Source organism: Mugil cephalus, chromosome 1 (genome assembly GCF_022458985.1).
Source record: "Mugil cephalus isolate CIBA_MC_2020 chromosome 1, CIBA_Mcephalus_1.1, whole genome shotgun sequence".
Classification (NCBI taxonomy): domain Eukaryota; kingdom Metazoa; phylum Chordata; class Actinopteri; order Mugiliformes; family Mugilidae; genus Mugil; species Mugil cephalus.
Window position 1 is genome coordinate 41,955,696 of NC_061770.1, and position 20,559 is coordinate 41,976,254.

General features: G+C 43.7%; 1 protein-coding gene across 1 annotated transcript in view; it reads left to right on the forward strand.

Moving 5' to 3' along the window:
• Nucleotides 1-15,238, forward strand: part of LOC125017050 (inactive ubiquitin carboxyl-terminal hydrolase 53) — a 28,572-nt gene extending 13,334 nt beyond the window's left edge. The window contains exons 9-17 of the mRNA XM_047599896.1: nucleotides 221-370; nucleotides 2,670-2,832; nucleotides 3,662-3,808; nucleotides 5,008-5,154; nucleotides 6,914-7,712; nucleotides 8,440-8,507; nucleotides 12,802-12,868; nucleotides 12,964-13,688; nucleotides 13,781-15,238. Of these exons, the coding sequence (XP_047455852.1) occupies nucleotides 221-370; nucleotides 2,670-2,832; nucleotides 3,662-3,808; nucleotides 5,008-5,154; nucleotides 6,914-7,712; nucleotides 8,440-8,507; nucleotides 12,802-12,868; nucleotides 12,964-13,688; nucleotides 13,781-13,860 (2,346 nt within the window). The 3' untranslated portion in view covers nucleotides 13,861-15,238. The remainder of the gene's footprint in view (nucleotides 1-220; nucleotides 371-2,669; nucleotides 2,833-3,661; nucleotides 3,809-5,007; nucleotides 5,155-6,913; nucleotides 7,713-8,439; nucleotides 8,508-12,801; nucleotides 12,869-12,963; nucleotides 13,689-13,780) is intronic.
• Nucleotides 15,239-20,559: the final 5,321 nt, after the last annotated feature.

A 20,559-nucleotide genomic window follows, 5' to 3' on the forward strand; every position in this document is an offset into this window, starting at 1 on the left:
GTGATTCCAACCAGCCTTTATTTGTACTGATTTTCAAATCGATGCAGGTTAATTCCCTTTTCAGCTTAATCTATAAACAGATGGAGCAACCGATCCCACCAGCTATCAGCATTACTCACTCGCCTTCCCCCTTGGTGTCGCGCAGATGTGGATAAATTGCTGGTGTATGTATTTATATGTGCGTGTTTGCTTGTGTGTGTGTTCGTGTGTGTGGACACAGCTCTTCTACAGGGTAACAGATGAGCACGCCAAAAAGGGAGAGCTGCTGCTCGTGGGGATGATCTGCTACTCCAGCCGCCACTACTGTGCCTTCGCCTTCCACACCAAATCCTCCAAATGGGTCTTCTTTGATGACGCGACCGTGAAAGAGGTGAGAAAGAGCGGTGCCGAAATCATTCCTCAGTTAATCACTGACTTAATTGAGTCTATTCTAACCGTCTCGGTTAGAATTAATTGTGTAAATCATCGATCAAGCTAAATGCCAAAGAGTCACCGATTTCAGATTCTTCCTAAACGCTGGGATTTGCGGCTTTTTACTGTTTTCTTATGGCTTTGGATTTGGATGCGCTTCAGTCAAAACAAGTAATGTGAAGACATTATGTTTGGCTTTAGATTTTACAGCTTTGACATTCGATGACTTGAATATAAAGATAAGTTATAGTGGATCAAAGTAATGTGGTGATTATGGTAAGAGGTAGCACAACATGCACATGAAAAGCTTTTATTTTCACTGCGGGCTAAGTGTCTGTGGAGCTGAAGAGCACACTAAGCTAGAAGGCTTTGCATGATTTGTTATGGAGTGTTTTGAAACAATATAGCACAACATATAAGCACTCCCAGAGGATTTTTTTTTTTGTGTTATTTTTCACTTTGTATAGATTACTAGTTTTTTTCAGTTGGGGAGTAATGAAACATTTTGAAGCAGCAGCAAAGAGCAGCAGTGTTCAATCTCTTATCTCCATTACTACGTCTCTTTATTATCATCCAATAAGGCTCGCATCGATTAAGACTTCATGAGCCTGTGGGTGAATGTGGCTTAATGGCACTGAAGAGTCAGCCAAGCCCCCAGCCCCATTTCTACCGCAACCCCCCCCCCCCAACTCCATGTTCTCGAAGGATTGCAGTAGTGAAGTGTAGTTAACCAGTAAAGGACTTTTTATGGGTCACTCCCCTGGTTAAAGTTTATAGGTCAGTGAGAAGGCTGAGCGGCAGCGCGCCGGCGTGTACGTGCGTTTTGGAAGCTTGTTGACGCGTGCGCACCAGCTCACGAATCTTCCCTTTTACCTTAACGCTTGATTTTATTCTCATGATGTGCACATTTGAGCGCGAGCACATCCTCCCCATTGTCGCGGGGACGGTGGCGCAGCAGCAGCAGCAGCAGCAGCAGCAGCTGGCTGGCTCTGTGTCAATCCATCATCGGCTTGTGCTGCGTGTGCAACCCCTCCCCGCCGAGACGGAGGAGCTACGGCACCCGGCGCCTGCCAAGTCCGTACCTGGATCGAAACTCGCCAGCGTTTTCTGCGACTCCCCAAGTCCCAGCTGCTAAATGACTGCTGCAGTGTTGCCCAGTCGATGTTTTTTTTCCCAGTGCATAAAAATGATTTGCAAACGCAACACAATAACTCGCTCGGAGCTCTGATTGGCTGGCGGGGGCCCATCATTTTCTTGTAATGGATACAAGACAATGGAATAGACACATTGTGCTAATTACAACATGTCTTTTCCAGATGAATGCACTGGTTATAAATCACAGCTGGTGTTAGTGCTGAGGCTTCACTGTTGTGGCTGCAGTTTTTGAAGACGCGCATATATTTGTATTGGCATTGATTTAAATGTTTCCGAAATGATGAACGTATTCTATAGTAGTGGAAATGTTGCTGTAAGGACTTCGGGCCCTAAAAGATAATAGTAATGTTCCTCATTAGTTGAAATAATAATCTAAAATAACAAAATTGTATAATTTCCCCCTTGATTTAAAGTGCTTTGAAGTCCCTCCTGCATTAAATGTACATACTCTCTTGGCACTCTTAATGCTCCTTTGGCACATTTATTTTTGTCTCTTCGTTCAGGCAAGATTAGTTCTTCTTTACCTAATTTTTTCTATCTCTTCCCCACCTACTTTGTCCTTCCCCCTCTTCCCCCGTTATTTGCTTAATTAAGGAGCAAGCAAGCATCTGTTAGCCCCGCGGCCTGCTTTTGTGGCAAGACACGCACCGTACACATAGTCTGATTGTCTGATTCGGCCTTGGTGCCGTGTCCATTCATAAATGAAAAAGTTGCACAGTAAATATGAGAGAAGTGGCTTTTATTAGAAGCATAAGATTAAGAATGACTTGGATCGTGACCTTTCAGTGACGCCATTAGACCTTGACGTTAGTTTTGTGAAATGAAAACAAATGGGGTCACAACAAAGTGAATTATCCTAAAATGAATTGAACAAAAGCGGTTTCATTTGGACAATAAAAACATCTATGATGCGCTGAACCATGTGAGGATCCCTCATGAAAATCCAACAGCAAACGGGCGTAGATGCAGATGACTGTCACGTGAAAGATTATGGGTCGTTACTTCGCCTTTTCACACATAAAGGTGCTGACTTACTCTGTTTAACGTCTGTGCATTTACTGCGCGCGTGCATCGACTCAGCTTTTCTTTGTCTTTTGCTGTAGATTGGCTCCCGGTGGAAAGATGTGGTCAGCAAATGCATCAAAGGTCACTTCCAGCCTCTCCTCCTTTTTTACTCCAACCCTGACGGGAGTGCCATCAGCACGGACGACGCTTCGAGACAGAACAGCGGCCAGTCTCACCACAAGCCTCCTGTCAACGGAGAAGGTACGGTGGCTCCCATAAGAGCTGTTACGTTGAGTTAAATATCCTCATCATAGTTGGTGTCATTATATCAGGCGAGATGAGGCTCCTTTATGGAAGTAAAAGCATCAAATTCCCTTGATGTTTATAAATCCTGGTTGATATTGCTGTTTTTGCATTCAGTGGCTATAACCGTGTCCCAAGTGAGCTGTTTGCTTGTAATGTCTTACCATAAAACACCCATTAATGAGAAGCTTTGCAGCTACTTCTTTTTTTTTAGTATTTAGCTGGTGGAGTGGTGCAGGCGGCGGAGCAGCAAATGAAAGAAAACCAGTTAAATGCAACAGGAGGTTTTACCCAAAAGTTTAAGTGGTTTGATTTTAATTGCAAATATAGTAACTGTGATTGATTTTTTTTTTTAATTCAAAAAAAGAGCTTTTTCACTTAATGTGATCTCAAATCAGTTGCCTTTGCTGCCGGGCGGTAATGAAAATTTGTTGATGACACCAGCTGAAAGTCTCAGCTGTTTGGATTATACATTGGTGGATTTGTGTGCTCGGGGAGGTTGTTTATCCCCTTTTAAAGATCCTCCTCCAGCTCTCCGCCCTGGCCGTGCCCCAGGTCCGAGCTGTGGCAGCCCCTCACTGTCCGTCAGAGCCGGCAGGGCATCGGACTTAACCGGATCATCCTCCAAAAAAAAAAAAAAAACGAGAAGAACCATGCGGATTTTGTCATTTGAATTCTGTTTGTGTGCGCTGAGGACAGTGTATCTACTAATGAATGAATGAAGGAGGACTATGTCACCGTAGCTTCACGTTCAATTATATTCATGTTTTGTTTTTCTTCTCTACAGACTTTGAGCCTCTAGCGTCATCCCACAAGAAATTGGACCTCACCAAAGAGAACCTGACTACTTTGTTGGGCCACGACTCTTTCAAACAGAAGACCCCTTCAACCTTCAGCAGGGGCAGCGGCCAGACCAGTGGAGGACGAGGACCAGGTAAAGGAATATAACACGCAAGGACTGAATAGGTGGAAGAGAGATTCAAGAACGAATTAAAGCTTGAAGGCTGGAAAAATTGCAAGTTTTTTTTTTGGGTTTGCAGTAATTTGAACTTAACACGAAAACATGCAAAGAGGGATGAGTCATGCTGTGTGGTTGTAGTTGCCAGCCCTCTTCATTTATAAATATGTTTGTCCTCGGAGAGTGGCAACATGCTCAGATCTGGCATGGCAACTAGAGTAAGAGATAATTAAATGTCTTCGCTTCGTTCAACTAATTCTGGCCATGTTAGCAATACAGAAGGGGATTAGGCTCCCTTGTTGAGGAGAGAGAGGTCACAAAGAGCTGGGACATCAGCAGAAGAGAGAGGAGATTTGTGCGATGAGTAAATGGCTTTGTCTTCAGTATTATTGCACACGACGTTTTGTTGAAGCTGAGGATGTCCTTCAACTGTTTCGCTTCACTTGATAGTGATTCTGTGGGAGAGAAGACTGCAAGACAGGGAAATGTCAGCAGTTGCTCACAGCTTTTTGGGTGTAACAAAGTCAAACGTAAGGTCAAATTAATAAGCTCTGATTCATCACGTTGGAAACTGTTAAACCTTCCTCTTTTCGGAACTGAAATCCCCCAAAAAACATAGCTTAAAAAAGTAAACAAAAAAAAACATCTGGTGTTTTCCAACGGTCGTGTCTTCTTTCCCCGTGTTTGCTTCTGAAATCTCAGACAGCTAACAGAACCGCAGTGTGATCATATTTTCCGGTGCCGTGACTGATCGTTGCGTGTCGAAGCAAATGTCTGCCAGAGACGGGGCACGGGAGCCTCAGCATGGCCGTGTTTCCTCTCTGCTGCCTTTCCCCTCGTGAAGCACAAAATCAACCGTGTAGCTCAGCACAAAGGTGCGCTGTAAAGTTCACCTCTGTCAACGCACTCAGCAGCTGCACGGTGCTAAGAGGTAGAAAACGGCAGCGAGGAAAAGGAAGGATGTAGTGACTGCAGATATCTATATGTACTCTAGGATGGCGGTACATTTAATAGTGTCTGTAATGTGTGAACTCTCCACCTGATTCAGCAAAGTTTCTTTTTTTTTTTTTTTTCTATAAAGGTCAGCATTAAACAAATAACGACGGCGTAAATCTCATTCTCCAACGGGGGGGAAAAAAATGTGTAAAATACCTGACTTATCTTTGGTTTTCTAGTGAAAATTGGCTCCGCTGATCCGAAGAGTCGCCTGAGGGATATCTCTCGTGAAGTTGCCCAGAGAGCAGGAGAGGTGCGGGGGATGAATTCATCCAGAAGAGAGCCTGATAGGAGCGGTCAACGGAGGCTGGAGTCACGCTACAGAGGTTTGTTGTTGTTCGCGGAGCGTGGATCTATAGGAGTGGACTGCCGTACGCGGCGACACGCGTACACGTGAGAACTGCCGGGCGCTATGATACAAAAGGCTAGCCTTCCACTTCCCTGGCTCTTATGTAACCGTCGGTTTGGGAGCAATGTGTCAGAAAGGGGATTAAGTGCTGACGTCTGCTGAGGCCTGCCTTGATCCACCCCCCCCCCCCCCTCCTCGCATAGTGAGAGCCATCGGATCCCCTCTTTGTGCTCTACATTAATATTAACAAACAAATGCAGCAGAAACTAAGCAGATCAACCCAAACAGCGAGGAATACCGCATGATTCAGTCTAAAGGGGGGAGGTTTAATTCCAAAATTCGTGCAACTTCTTCTCATGCATTTCACAAATTGAGTTTGCGTGTTCTAATCGCTATGGTTACTGGCGCGCTCATTTAATGCTCCTTTGCTACACGATTGCTTTCAATTAAGTATCAGCGCGGGGACTAAGTGTAACACACCACCGCGTCAGCAGCGGCAGGCCGCGTTAGCACCGAGCTCACACCCCATTACGAGCGAATGCGGTGAGCTAAAAGTGGCTAGTGTCACGGCTGTGATTAATGGGAAGGCTAGGGGTGACACTACAGTTAATGCAAGTAGTATAACTTTACGGCTCATGCCCGGGCTAGCACTTTGCCAAAAAGTGTTCCCCAGAAACACTCAGGGAAAGCTCGGGCAGCTTGTATTTAACTTTCGAGAGGAGCGCCCTGATTGATTTGGACGTGCGCGTGTGCGCTGCCCGTCAAAAGTTTGGACACAGCTTCACGCTGAATTCAGAGAGAACGCGTGTCCAAACTTTTGACTGGTAGTGTCTATGTGCGAGAAAAAAATGGGAGACAGCCACGTTTGAAGTGATTTAACCGTGGGACGCAGTCAGCAAAATCTAAAGCAATAGGGACTTTATCTCCTGCAGGCTTATTTCCCAGGACTGACAGTTATATGTAGTGTTAAATTTACTTTTTTGTACACTCAAACGTGGGGTTACAAGAAATCAGATTTCCCTATCATTCAGGTGATGACTGCCATACTAAGCATGCACCCTCTGAATCAAACAGCTTTAGGTTAAGAAAATAATTGATGATTTCTTCACATGTTTTCCTCTTGCTGCTACAATGTCCTTACAAATCTAAAAAGAAATTTCTATTTTTTATTTAGATCTAAAAAGTGTCCTGAAGGATGTCGAGTCTCGTATTCTGAAAGCGGCCGTTGAGTCTGGACATGCCTTCGAAATAGCAGATCTGTGGCACATCGTGTACAGGCGTGTTGCTTGTCCGTTTGAGAAACGCGCATGTAGCTATTTATAATAAAAAGGAAAGAAGGTTGCGATGCGTTACCGGTATCTGCGTGAGTGTCCGTGCATGAGCTGGCGACCCTCTGTGCACACAACAGCGGCTCTAATTTACACCTTCCTGTCATGTGTGGACATAAATGTCAGGAACTCCGCTGTCATCATGCCCTTCCTTTACTTTCTGCCCAGCTCGCTGTGTTCTTTTTCTACAGTTTAGTTTCCTGGTGTTGAGGTGTCAGTTTTTGGCCTCTGCAACATTACTCATAAAGTCTTTTTGTGTAGCAGAAAAGACATTACAGTCATATTAAATGCAGTTATATATTGCTAAATTACTTGGTTATAGTTGATGTGTTCTTGCAAAATCCATCATATTCTTTACTGTTCAAGTTCCCAAAAGGTTAACCTCTAATTAAACCCTCTTTCACCCAGAACCAGGTCAGGACAGGACCTACTCCCGCTCCGCTTCCCCTCCAGGGAATGGCTTCAAACATTACATGGAGACCCGGCTGTACAGCAGCCAAGGAAAAGGTCCCATCCGGACCGAGAGGACGCCGCAGCTCGGTGGCCGGTCGTCCCACGAGCCGCCTCACTCCCACTCCAGAATCCAGGTGCTGCCCAGCGCGCCCGCCACGAGCAGCGGCCATCACAACAACCGGAGAATAGAGCAGCTGTCCAACGGGTACGACACGGACAGCAGCCAGGACTCCAGAGAGCGTTCCGGAAGCGGGGGGAACGGCCGCAGCAGGCCCAGTCGTCCGTGGAAGCCCATGCGCGAGGCGCTGAACGTGGACAGCGTGTTAAGCGGCGCCGGCGGCGGGAGTCCGGTGAGCCAGGATCGACGGCAGCACAGCCCGCGGAGGAGACCCAGCAGCCAGTCGCCTTCGCGAGACCGAGAGCGAGAGCGAGACAGAGATTACGTGTGGGGAGGCCGGGAAGAACGGAAACCGAAGAGCCTCATGACCATCTACGAGGACGAGCAGAGGCACGAAACCGGCGGCAGCCGAAGCTCTCTGGACTCGGACGGCCGGGGGGGCCACAGCGACAAGGACAAATCGAAGGGCTCGGCGACTCTTAAAGTGCGCAGCGACAACTGGAAGATCCAACGAACTGAATCTGGATATGAGAGCAGCGACAGGCTAAGCAACGGCTCGGCAAACCTCGACTCACCTGTTGTGGAGAACCTTTCTTCCAAGGACCTCCAGCCCATACCCGAGTTACATCTGATGAGGTAAAACACACATTTTTTTTCTAAGCCAAGCGCACAAAGCCTTGGCATTTTGACGTGTGATACAGAAATAGCTTGCCACAATTTGTGCTGTGTGATGCCAGCGTCGGAAAGCTGCTTTGTCATCCCATGCCCTAGTCATCCGAGGACCCGAGTCTCAAAAGTGCTGCCATTTCTAAATAATTAAACATTATAAACAAACCGCTCTAAGAATAGCGAGACCCATTTAACATAAATGCTCACAAGGCAGATGCGCAAACCTTATTATGCTGGGCTGTCGTTTGTTGGCTTGTAGCGCAGGTCTTGTTTGGAGATAATGATCCCAACTAGCTGACAACTCCTGTACTCAGCGGGGAGAGCCTGTAGATGGCTGTCTTCCTCTACCGCTGCTGCATTATTCAGGCCTGTCAGTAAAGCGCCTCCTGAATTATTATTATTTCAACACAGGGTTAAGATGGGTTAAGGACTTGTGTTTTATACTGAAAACGTGTGAAATTTGTGGGTTTTATTGCAATCGAAGGAAGCAACCTGTTTTCTCAGTTAAACATCAATAAGCGTTTGTCTTCACATCCTTATTTATATATTTGGATTTAAATCAGATACTACTGTATATATTTAGACTCGTATCCTGAGGGCTGATTTCCTGTTTGCTCACAGTAGATATAAATATCATGCTCTGGAAAATCTTGCGGCGTTCCTCGACACCTGAATGTTTCTTTTTGCGTTTTAGGGATCACTTTCCTCCTCGAAGGAGTGACAATTCGAAGGCTGACATGCTGCACTCTACGTTTCCCGCCGGTGAGTAGCTGGAAAAACGACTAAAAGCAAAACATTGACATTGACATCTTGCCCTGATTTCCAAATTTTTTTCCACGTCGCTTTGTGAAAACGTATGGAAGCGTCAGTCTTTCACAAAGACTTGGCCCTGACATTGAAGAAATTTCCTCTGCTCAATGGACTTCCGTGTGTTGTAACGACCTGAAACATTAAGATAGTCCCCAGCAATTTCCTTGATTTATTGTTCCATCAGTGCTGTTAAGGTCGCAGTCTGATTGAAGGGATACTGTATGGAAATAAGTGTGCTGTGGTTCCCCACTGCCTGGCCTTGACCTTTTTTCCTGAGTAAAGTTTATGTTATGCGGCACGCAGCAAAGGAAGGCAGAACCCACAGAGTACAGGCTTTCTAACCCAACGCTGTATTTTTGTGTGCTTTTAATTGGTTGTCTTCCTCAAACTTGTAAATACAAGTACAAAGGAAAAATGACGAGGGGGAAAAAGAAAGCATCTCCAGGTCCTTATTAACTGTTAACTGCAGTGAATATTGTCTTTTGCAGCAGGAAGGATAATGCGCTTTAGTTTCCCTCCTTTAAAAGTCATGTCGCAATATTTAATTTTAATCTTTGAGGCAGGATTGAGAGAGAGGAGATGACATAAATAGTGTCTCCCAGACACCCTTCGCATTCTTCATCCGGCGCGAGCTTGCCGACGTGCGCAGGAAAAGAGGGGGGAAATCTTTTAAATGAACTAATATTTTGAAAAATGCCTTGCTAATTCCCTCAACGGGAGCAACGCCAAGTTAATCCCGAATTAGAGAGGAAGATGAGTGGGCTTGTGGGGGCCACCCAGCTGTGCCCAGCCATGCAGAACACGCCGGGACCGGACCTGTCAGGAGGTGGTACTCAAGCGCGGCTCAAATAAAGTACCTTTTTCTTATGCAGTGCCGCAGATATTTAAAGTTCTCAACAGAAACAGCGGCCGCAGTTTTATCTGTCTTTAAAATTATTCAGAGTTAAATATAGCTTTAACACAAGTGTGTTGAGGGAAACAGGCGCAGTGCTGTTCTTGTTATTGGCCTGTGAGCATCAGCTCAAGTGATTCATGCGAGATGAATTCCTGGCAAAGAGGCTAACACTTCTCTGGTTATTTTTTCACCGCTGCAAAGGCTTTTAAAGTTTAGCTTTTATATTTCTTTAAAATAGAATGCACGTTTGTCTGAAAAACAAAGAAACCCCTATTTACTCACTTTTGCTGTTCGCCCCCTAGTGCCTGTAAGGAGATATGACCGTTCCTACAGCTGCTTTTACTCGCCTTTACCCTCTTTAATTTGTTTAAATGTTCTCCTTGTGTGTATTTCCAGTTAATGAATTGAATGGAAGGCTTGAAGTGCTGCATAGTTAATTGCTGATCCTAAACATGCCTAAAACTCTCTGAGGGCTTTTGAGGACCGGTAGCGATTTTAAAATCAGTACGGGATATTTATGCCCCGCTGCCTGCAAATTGTATTGACAAGCTGCAGTAAATGTGTCCAGACTCAATTTGGCCCGAGTTCAGCTGTGGTAGTCTGGCGTCAGCTACAGTTTCAGTGAAGCCCGAGCAGATTCCAGTTGTCCATTAAAGTCCAAAATCCTTTCTGAAAGCCCAATCGTGTGGGCGGGGAGTTCTCTCTCTCTCTTTTTTTTTTTTACCACATTCATTCTTGTGATGGTTATGACATTAGAGAAGGGACTTTTTAAATCCACACCAGGGCCCTTTTTCATCACCTTAATGACAAAACTTTGATCTGATGTAAAAGGTCACGGAGATGAGGGGACGGCTAGACTGTGCTATCGCACCTTTATCTTACTTTTGATTGATTGGCTCCTGCAGATGTCATCAAGAGTCTATAGAAACACGGCTGAAAAGCTGTATCATCCTGACCACACGAGCTTTGACCGCAGTTATCAATAGTATTTTAATAAATGCTTCCATTTGAGGAACTTTAATCTTATATCCCCATTAAATGGATTTGTTCTCCATTCTGTTAAATCTTCTGCAGCACATTATGGGGTGAAGGTGATTCAGGGCCTGTGCAGAACCTGCATTAAGATCCGATCTGGGCAATCTGAACTCAGATTATAACTCCAGCCCTGGAAGTTTCCATACGCGCCGTAATCTCCGGCAATGAAGGGAAATAAAGACATCTGTGATTGAGGAAATACTTAACCACACATGGCTCTTTATACAACATGACCGCATTAGGAATTAACCACATGCTGATACATTATTTAATGACAAAATCCTTTCATTTGAATGCCTCATTCGTCAGTTCCTTATTGGCCACTTGTGATCTGATTGCCCAGATCCACACCACAGGATGATTTATATTGTGGAAATCCCTTTTGCACAGGTAACTTTTTCCCTTCTGCACAGAGTTGTTGAGGTCCTCATGGCAAGCTGAGCTGCGAACTGCTTCGCACTTGCGACTGACGTTGAAGAATTTTTAAATACCCCAGACAGCAGAACACAGAACTTCATATCTCGACTTGACAGCCTCAGAAACTGAAATGTGACGAGTTCTCATTTATTTATTTATTTATGTTTGTCTCGTCAACGGAACTTCAAAGAGAAATTTTGCATGTTCAAATTCTCAAAACCTAGTTCTGGCCTTGATAAAGGCCCGTTTATTATTTCCTGTGGGAGTGTCACACTTTGGCAGCTAGGGTAATTGAAATTATGTGAGATGATTTCTGTTCCCCTCATTTAAATGTCCTTGATAGTGAATAACAGGAGCCCCCGAAAACACCCGCCTGTCTTCAACTTTATCACAGCAATTCATAACTAGCAGGAAAGGGTCTGAGCTTTATACATGAGGAAGTTCAAGCTTCTTATTAAAACAGGAAACTGTAACACCCACAAAAAAACACACATGCATATGAAATTTCTTTAATCCCGTTTAATAACTTATGCTTTTCAGTTAATATGGGAATATCGGGGAAATGTTATAGGACGCGCTGCGGTTTTGATAGTATATTGAATGCAGCAGAGATCCACTCTAATCCATGCAATCACCGCACATGGAAGGTTTCCCAGCCAAGTGCAGTAGGCCATGTAAACAGCAGGACACTAAGAGTACATCTGTTTTGCTGGCACACGCGGCTTTAGCGGTAATACCAAAATTCCAGTGAAATTTGTCTCCTCTGGATGTGAGCCAGATCCTGAAGAACTGATTTGTCATAAAGTTTAGATGATAATTACACGGCGGCAGTTGGGAAAACTTTAGAGACGGCCTTCCGAGCTATCAATGCAGATACCTCGCGTCGGCTGCTTCCCCCTCCGAGCTTTCCCTCGGCGAAAGTGCATGCGACTGTAAAAACCTGGGGCGATTTTCGGAGGAGAAAGCGTTGTCGGCTGCGTCCCTTTTTGTTTTTGAGAATGATATTGTTACAGCTGCTTGCCAACATTGCAGATCAGCGGCATCAAATAGTGAATTGCCACATGGACTTAGCAGCTTAAAAATGCAATAGTGTTGTAGGGGGATCTAAAGTCTGGAGGCCGACCCTGGCGTAATTGCATGCCAGCACAAAGGATTTAGCCGCTAATGCTTTGAGAGAACGCATGAGGGGGGAAAAAAAGAAAAAAAAAGAGGGTATGCTGACACATCACAGATGGTCCTCAGCCACTCACTCTCTTCCTTGTCCTGTTAGTCAGCTGTTGTCTGTCTCAGGCCTTGTAAATCACACCCACACCCCTGCTAACTTGGCAAACCTCCACGGCAGCCCCCGCGCGGGGACCTGTTTCCATACATACATTCGATGGGTGAAATCAGCCGTTATCGCCAAACTCTGCAGCACAATTTAGTTACATCTCATTAGGATGTAATTGCCCTTAATAGTTTAATGGAACGCGACTCTCTTTTCTCTTTCTCTTCGTTTGTCGTAAAGCTACGCTTCCGAACCAGCTGGAGTTCATTCAGGGTTCTGGTTTTATTAGGACTGTTAGCTCAAAGCTAACAGGGCCTGGATATGAACCCAAATTCCCTTTGAGGGGCCACGTACTTTGGCTGGCTCAGACAGTCAGACTGGTACACAGGGGGCCTGAGGGTTCTCTGCCAGACAAGCTGCTTTGATACTTCCTCTCCCAGCACCAGGCACCAGGCCTCACCGTGACCCCTGTTAGATAACATGCCTTTGCTGCAGAGACACTGGAAAAAGAAAAAAAATATATTGTAGCCATGTTCCACTAGAAACCAGATGTTACCTGGCTCTGTTTTCGGCCATCTGGTAGTGATGACCACGAGTTTACAAATTTCTCACGAGATTCCGTTTTTCTCCAGATGAACAAGGAAGAAAATCTCCAGATTCGCAAGACTCCAACAACCTCTCAAGTCAACAATTACAAAGGTAAAAACAAAAATAAAACGTATGTAGTGTCGGCACACCGTTTCAGCCGAGTTCAAGTAAAAAAAAACGATGTTTGTGTTCTTGCCCTGTAACAGAAGAAGAGCTTTCCGATACACACCGGGGATCTTTGAAAAGAACGACGGCCTGGACAGCGAACAAGAGGAAAACGTGGACAGCAGCCCTGTGAGCCCCGTGCCTCCCTACTTGGCAAAGACCAGCAGTTCTGAGTGGAACAGCTCGGACGACCTTGCCGGACCTTTCTCCGAGCAAGAAGAGACTACCCACACAGATCCTTTCTCACACATCCACCCCCCACATCCATCCCACAAGACCTTTGGCAATAGCCACGTCGACCCATCTGGTGTTCCCTCCCTGCCACCAGAGGTGCCAGCACGCTTGAGCCCCCGCAACGAACCCAAAAATGGCTTCTCCCCCCTCTCGCACACCGCCCTCCGGCGGTGGATCGAGACACCTGCCGAGCACAGGCTTTCATCCGACGCCAGCTCCAAGTCGGGATCGTCAGACCAGGACAGGAACGACCTGTCAGCCAGCGAGAGCGACGAGCGGCTACCCAGTCCGAGGCCCGGACACAGCGACGGTACGGACTCCCCCTCCCTGACGGACATGGTTCTTCCCACCACTTACTTTTCGGTGGATAACTGTATGACGGACACTTACCGGGCCAAATATCATAAGAGGCCCGCCTTGTACATGAAAGCGGAGGACCACACGTCATCAGGGGAGAGTGATGTCGAAGGGAGGGGGCTCCCTTTGACAGATGTCAAGCCACCAGAGCCTTCCAGAAACAGAACAGAATCAGGTATCAAACGGCGCAGTACACTTTGTTAGCACTATAAGTATATATTTGTTTTTTAAAAAAGCTTTACTTATTCTCCAACTGTTGTTTTGCAGGTTATACTACCACTACTAAGACTGCTGCGAAGTGGAACCCAGTTACTCCCAAAGGACTCGATGAGCACGGTTTCCTATGATCCTTGGGCTCAATAAACTTTGAATGACGACTGGACGCCACAAGGAATCGTTATGCACTACGAACGCTCCACAGTTTGACTCCTTCTAAATGCAGTTTATTTTCTCATGTGCTTGTCATAGCAGAAAGTTGGTCGTGAAACTGGATGCCAAAGAGATTGTTAGGGAAAAAAGAAAAAAAAAAAAAGGAATAGCAGTCTGGCTACTAAAAGCTTTGAATGGTTTATTTGCACAGTGGAAAGGTACTAAAGGAATTATGCCTAAAACATTAAGCTGGACTTCTGGAGCTCAAATACAAAGGGTTATGTTGGTAAAGAATGTGTCACATAAAGCCACTTTAATACACGAGAAATAAAGACATTTATTTCACACGAAGAGGAAAACAGTTTCTTCCAGACTTCACACATCTTATGGAATGCTTTTGTTTTGTTGAACTACTCCCATTTCAGTGTTACGAGGTGTCTGCCCCAATTCTGTCTGTGTTTGACGTAAAATACCTGCTCTCAGCGTTTGGAAGAACGCAAGAGATTCCCGTTCCAGACATGGATTGTGGTTCGTTTTGAAGCGTGATCACGGGCACACTAAACGGCACGATTTTAAAAATGGATCCCACGGATCCGTATGTACATGAACCTCCAGGACACCCACATTGGTTTTTGGCTGATGAGATGTCTTTGCACAATCTTTAGGGCGAGAAAGCTAACATACTTACACAAAGTTTAATAACCAGCATAGTTGCCCTTCTATTTCTGCCTCTGTCAAACCGTCTCTGAATGAGACCTGATATACCAAAATAACTCTGACAACCAGTGAGGGTGTCCGGGGCTTACGAGCTGATGGGTATTGATTGATTGATTGCCTGTTCAGCGTTAAAGTTTGGAACATCCCGATTCCCTCTCATCTGCACATATTCTATCTTAACATATTTACTGCATTAATATGTCTATGCATTGTGTTTCTGGTTTATTATTACTTTTATTCTTTTCACACTCCTTACAGTTACATTTACAAGTTTTCTGGCGAGCTGTTCCATAGAAAATATCTCCTCTTGTATGCAAGTCTGCCCATGTAGGACATGGACAGTTTAATAGTGTCATCTGCAGGGGGCGTTATTAAAAGTATGTTGTACTTTTTGCTAGTTTACTAATGTCGGTTCGGATGTCTTACATACATATATATATATGTATATATATATGTATATATATATATATGTGTATACAGCAGACTTATGCGCAGTGCCTTTTGTATTTTCTATGTTGAGGCAAGGTTGAATTGGAGCCATGATTTGTACAAGTCTTCGATTTTAAAGAATTTTTTGTAACATTTAATTTTATTTTTATTGATTGACAATTGTTAAATAAACAATTTTATTTAACCATATCTGTGTCTCCCACCATGTGTTATTTTATAGTGCAATGTGCTAATCTTAAATCAACATTGTTTTGGAAGAAATCCGTTGTCAACATGCTAATTTTTCATTTATTCAGGTTTAGATTTTTTTTTTCTTCATTTATTTAGCTTAGCCCACGAACTAACGGGACAGTCAAATAATAAAATCCCTGTTGTGATTAATTTGATGCAATGATACAGCACCACAAACTACATGCTCCAAAATGATCATGCAGCTGAATTACCACCTTTCTTCAAACAAAGCTATGGTTTAGTGCAGGACTGATACGTTAGAATGCACTAGTTTTTACTAATGAGCTGGCTAATGAATGTATGTTCTCTATAGAAACAAACATGAAGCTTGTTGCAATTGCAAGGGAGTGTGGTGTTTTGCTGCCACCTGCAGTCATGTAGTCTGGTTGCACCTTCACCTTGGCATTTTTTTTTTTAAATATATATATATATATATCTTTTTTAATTTAATGTTAATTTAAATTATCTTTTAGTAGTTGGTATCATACTTTTTATTGCATGAACAATTGTATCTGTAATATAAAATAACAACATTATCAGCCACATTCATACCTAGAGTTTCTGCCCATTAACAGGCCGTTAAAGCACCATTCATTTGACGAAGAACAGGGACAAAGCAAAGTCCTCCAATTGCAGTTGAAGTGTAAGTTTCAGGCGTCAGGTGAGCGCTGCAGATGTTCTTCACTCCTCGCTCCTCAAAGCCAAACCGGCCGTTTAGAACGAAGAAGCCAATTATGTGAGTAGTGAAATTTACTTGGATATTTTAACACAACACACTTTCATTACCTACATCAGGAATGTCAAATAAAATAGAAGATTATTGACAAAGTCTTATCAATGATTTGGAGCACCCTGAACAGTTTGATCCCCTTGTTATCTTTGCAATTCAGAACATTAAGTGCACAAATATCCAGTACTTATTTCTTCCTCAAGAGGGAAGTAGAGGACTTTGCGACCAAAATACGAGCTCTTGATATCACTCTGTACTGTAACTTTTACTTGATTCAAATTTCTAGCCCATCTGCACAATTGTCTGGATTTCCTTATTACATTTAGTTTTTTTTATATATAATTATTACTATTAATGCATGATGCTTGCAATGTTGGCTTTTCTGTAGACCGCGGTATTTTCATCTTGCAGCACCCTGACCCTCACATGTCAGCCGCAACAATGAAAGGTGCTCACACAGGTATTTCAGGCTTTTACCGACTCCTCATCAGAACCATTGATACCTAGAAACTCAAGAAACATTGCAAAGCAAATATAAGTTGCTGCTGCCAAAATAAGTAATGAATCAGATGAAGCACGTAGCGTATTTATGTCTCGTGGGAAGACAATTACAGAGGATTTATTAAATGATGGCCTCAGACCGGAAAAGGAATTCTGCCATTGTTCGCTGCAGGACAGAAGGGGAGACTGCATACCGTGCAATGTATTCAGAGAATCCTGAATACGTTATGCCATTCATCGCTCTGCTCCTCCTTGCATGGACTGTCTATCACGGCTTTTGGTATGCTTGAATTTTAGCTGTCTTCTGGTGTATGTGTGTGTCTCCACCATCCGTCAGAGTGGGACTCAGCCTGTCAGTGTGGGCTCCTCCTCTGCAGCTGCCGTACTTCATTAGGGGCCATCAGCTGAGCTCAGTGCTCCACTGTCAGTAGAGTCAGTCTGGTTTTTTTTTTTTCTATTCCCCTCCCTCTGCTCTCTCTCAGAGCACACACCACCCTCTTTCTCTTCCGAAACCATCCCTCAAGCTCACTCACATTCTCCATCCTCATTCAGATTTTTCACTCCGTCAACTTACCTCAGTCTTGGCTTCCTTGCTGAATTCCCCCCCATGCGTCTTCTCTCCTCCCTATACTCCCTTTTTTCTATTCCATCAGACTTCCTCTGTTTCTTTCAGGGGTTGCTTGGATTTTATTTCCTTTTCAAGTCAGCGCGGCCCTCGTCAGGGAAAGTTTCCTTCAGAAACGCCGCCGTTATCTCTCGAAATGTTTCGTGCCGTGCCGCAGAAATAATTGAGCTCAGATGTTTCCCTCAAATGTCAGGAAAATCTTGGAAATGTACATGCAAATGGTCACATCTCATCCGTCAACAGTGACAAGATGTGACCTGAAGGAGCAGATGTTGGAGAGGCCCCATTTACAGTCAGGTGAATGTGATGGGAGTGGATAAGCTTTAATTCATTTGGTATTCTGCAAAAGTACAAAATATTACATATTTATAGCAGGCTATGCAAAAGCATGTGGAGTGCGTTTTTATATGAACTGAAGTCCATTTAAGGTACTGGTACTGGACTTCAGGATTGGATTTGACATAACTCCTATTTAAATATTGAGACGTTGACATGCCGTTGTTAGACTTGGCACTTAAAATGAAATGAACTCAAATGTGTGCAGTTTGCAATACGTCAAAATCAGAAAAACATTTAGCAATCGCTGTGTGTGTACAATGTATAATGTTGAGCTTCCAGCAGCAACAAAGCAAGTGTTTTTCCATGCGGCCTTTCTCAACTTTTTTTTTTTCCTTCAAATTTGTAAAAGTGAATTTTTCAAGGGGCCCTTGAATGTAGCGTAAGAAAGCAGCTGAGGGGCGGAGCCGCCAGGTAATTAGAAACACCTGGTGAGCACTGGGGTCGTCCGGCGGGAAACGCTCCAAAATGTAATGTCCAAAATTGAAAGTTTAATAACGTGTGTGCAGTTATTCGAAGCCAATATTGGATAGGCATAATTAATGTTAATGTTTCCAACGTAGTTCAGATAAGCAGAAATGCTTTTCAACGCAATTCATTAATTAGCTAACAATTAAGCTACCGAGGTTCACCTGCACTTCGGCCGGAGAGTAAGAAACAAATGTTAACCAATGAAATGGAAAACCACATCCCGAAGATATCTGAAAACATCCCGACAGCTTCTCTTTTGGTGAGTCAAGTTGTTTTTGTTTAAGTGTAAGAAAAAAAAAAGTTAAGCGAAATGCTAGCTTAGTAAGGTACACATGGTATGCTAGTACCCCCAATATTGTTGGGACTGTCCTAAGAATTCATCGTCAGTTTTCTTCCTTGTGGATACAATTGTGCAGTTTGTGTGGGCACTACGTCGTGTTTAGTTTGCAACACCAACTTTTTTTGCGTCAATGTCTCCAGTTATTTGTCAGAGTTTATAGCTACACTTGGCTCCAAATACGAAAACACAGTGAGTCCCAGTTCTACCAAGGTTAACATTTCGTAGTAGTAGTAAAGTATTTTGTAATTTAGGCCAGGCAACATAATGTAAACACCTCTCACTTTCTTTTGGCTTTGTCTCTAAAGAAAACCGTTTTGAGAGGGGGGGAAAAAATCATCCTGTAATGATTGTAACGAGGAACTTTCTGGAAATATTGACAAAGTATCCTAAACTTGTGACTTAATTCTTTCTCTTAATTCTTTATAAAAATCTAATTGTTTTTTAAAAAGTTTCTGATTCTGTTGAGTGACACGATTAGCTAAAATAACTTTAGCAGAAACTTGCATGGATTTTCCGGAGAATCACAAAGGGAAATGTAGTGCAGGACTGTTATATTAGAATGCCTTAGTGTACCTAATGAACTGGCAGCAGAGAGCGAGTTTTTATGAACACCGTTTTATTCGCCCAATCTATCAGAAAATACGGCAGAAAGCTTTAACAACGCAGCAGACGGACAATGCAGATCTGCCACTCATCATATTTAATTGCCATAGCTATGAAATCATCCTTCTAGCTCCTTTTCTTTTAAAATGTGATGCTTGCGTCTCAGTTGGGAGGGGCTACTGTTGGAGGAATGAAGTGAGAAGAGGGGCATATACGTATGCACCTTAACTTTGTTGGTAATTAATGCTGCAAGTGTCCACTGGCACAGCAGACGAATCAGATTTATTGCCACATGTGCTCACAAAGACACTCCTTCCTGTTCAGTGCAATGACCATAGTAAGAAATTAGATTATATAGAAAGTTGGGTTTTAAATGGTCAAGGAATCATACGCATTGTGCATGGTCTGTTAAGTCTGTTTAAACGTATATACTTCATCGTTCTCTGAACGAACCAGGTGTGCCTAAGGTGTCTTTTCTTGGGTTCGACAGCATTTTGTAAAGTAATGAATTTTCAGCATTAAGCTGCAACTTTCTGATTTTTAGTGCTGACCAGATCTCTGACCGTGAGGGATACGTTTTCACTGTGTTCCTGTACAAATGGGACTGACAAAGCAGTTTGAGTTGATTAATGTTTGTCAGCCGTTTCACTTCATCTTAGATTCTATATATTGTTTATTTAGTCCTATTTGAACTTGAAGGACCTTCATATTTACTGCTGTCATTTCCACGATTTTCTCCAGCGCTTTTTCTTTCTCCACGTTCCATCAGTAGAAGTGGATTTCCTAGATTTTCACCGTCTCGTCTGAACTTCTTCTTCAGCAGACCGCTGTGTGTCCAGTTGTGCACGTGTGTGTCTGCTCACAGACTTCCCACACACACCCCACAGGCTTCTGTTCTCGTTGTCATCCTGACAAGCGGCAGGGACAGGATTACGGGTAGAGGCCCTCTTACTTGGGGCAGAAGAAAGTGTGAAATCTGATTGCTTTGGCAGATTTAAAAAAAATAAGACCTTGTGAGGTCAGTGGAATCCTAAATACAAACAGGCTGAAGAAATGTAGTGGTTGAGTGCAGCCTGTTCCGGGGATTTTCCGAATTTTCAGACTTGAGAGGGCGGCCTAATGGAGGTTAGAGAGTGGAAGATGCTGGCTGCACTGGTGGAAATGGCTGCCCTCCCTTTGCATATATCTGGTTTGGATAAAACACTGTTGTTAAACTGCATGAGGATGTTTTTGTTCTCATTAAAATCCTTATATATATTATTAAAATTTAAATTATGCATGCAAAGGTCTCAGGTTAAATATATGGGATGTGTTCATTGACATTATCCTAATTTATCACTAGGGGGCATTAAAGTATTGTGTTTCAGACTGGAGTGGCCAAAACGCCATTTGCCAGTCCTCTGCTTTCACTTATGAACCTCCTCCACTTCCCTGTCTGAAACAGAATCTCTATAATGATTGCATGGTTTGGAGAAACAAGACCAAGAGGGAAGAGTTGTGTTACAGGGCGAGAAAAAACACAGACCGAGCAGAGTATTTTATTGTGGAAGTGCTGGATCGGAGGAGGTGTGCCACACCAGCAGGATACATGTTAAAATTAGTCACATAACGCCAATCTCACACCTCGTTCAAAGACTTTAGAAAGATATAAACACAGGTGGCATGGTTTTGAT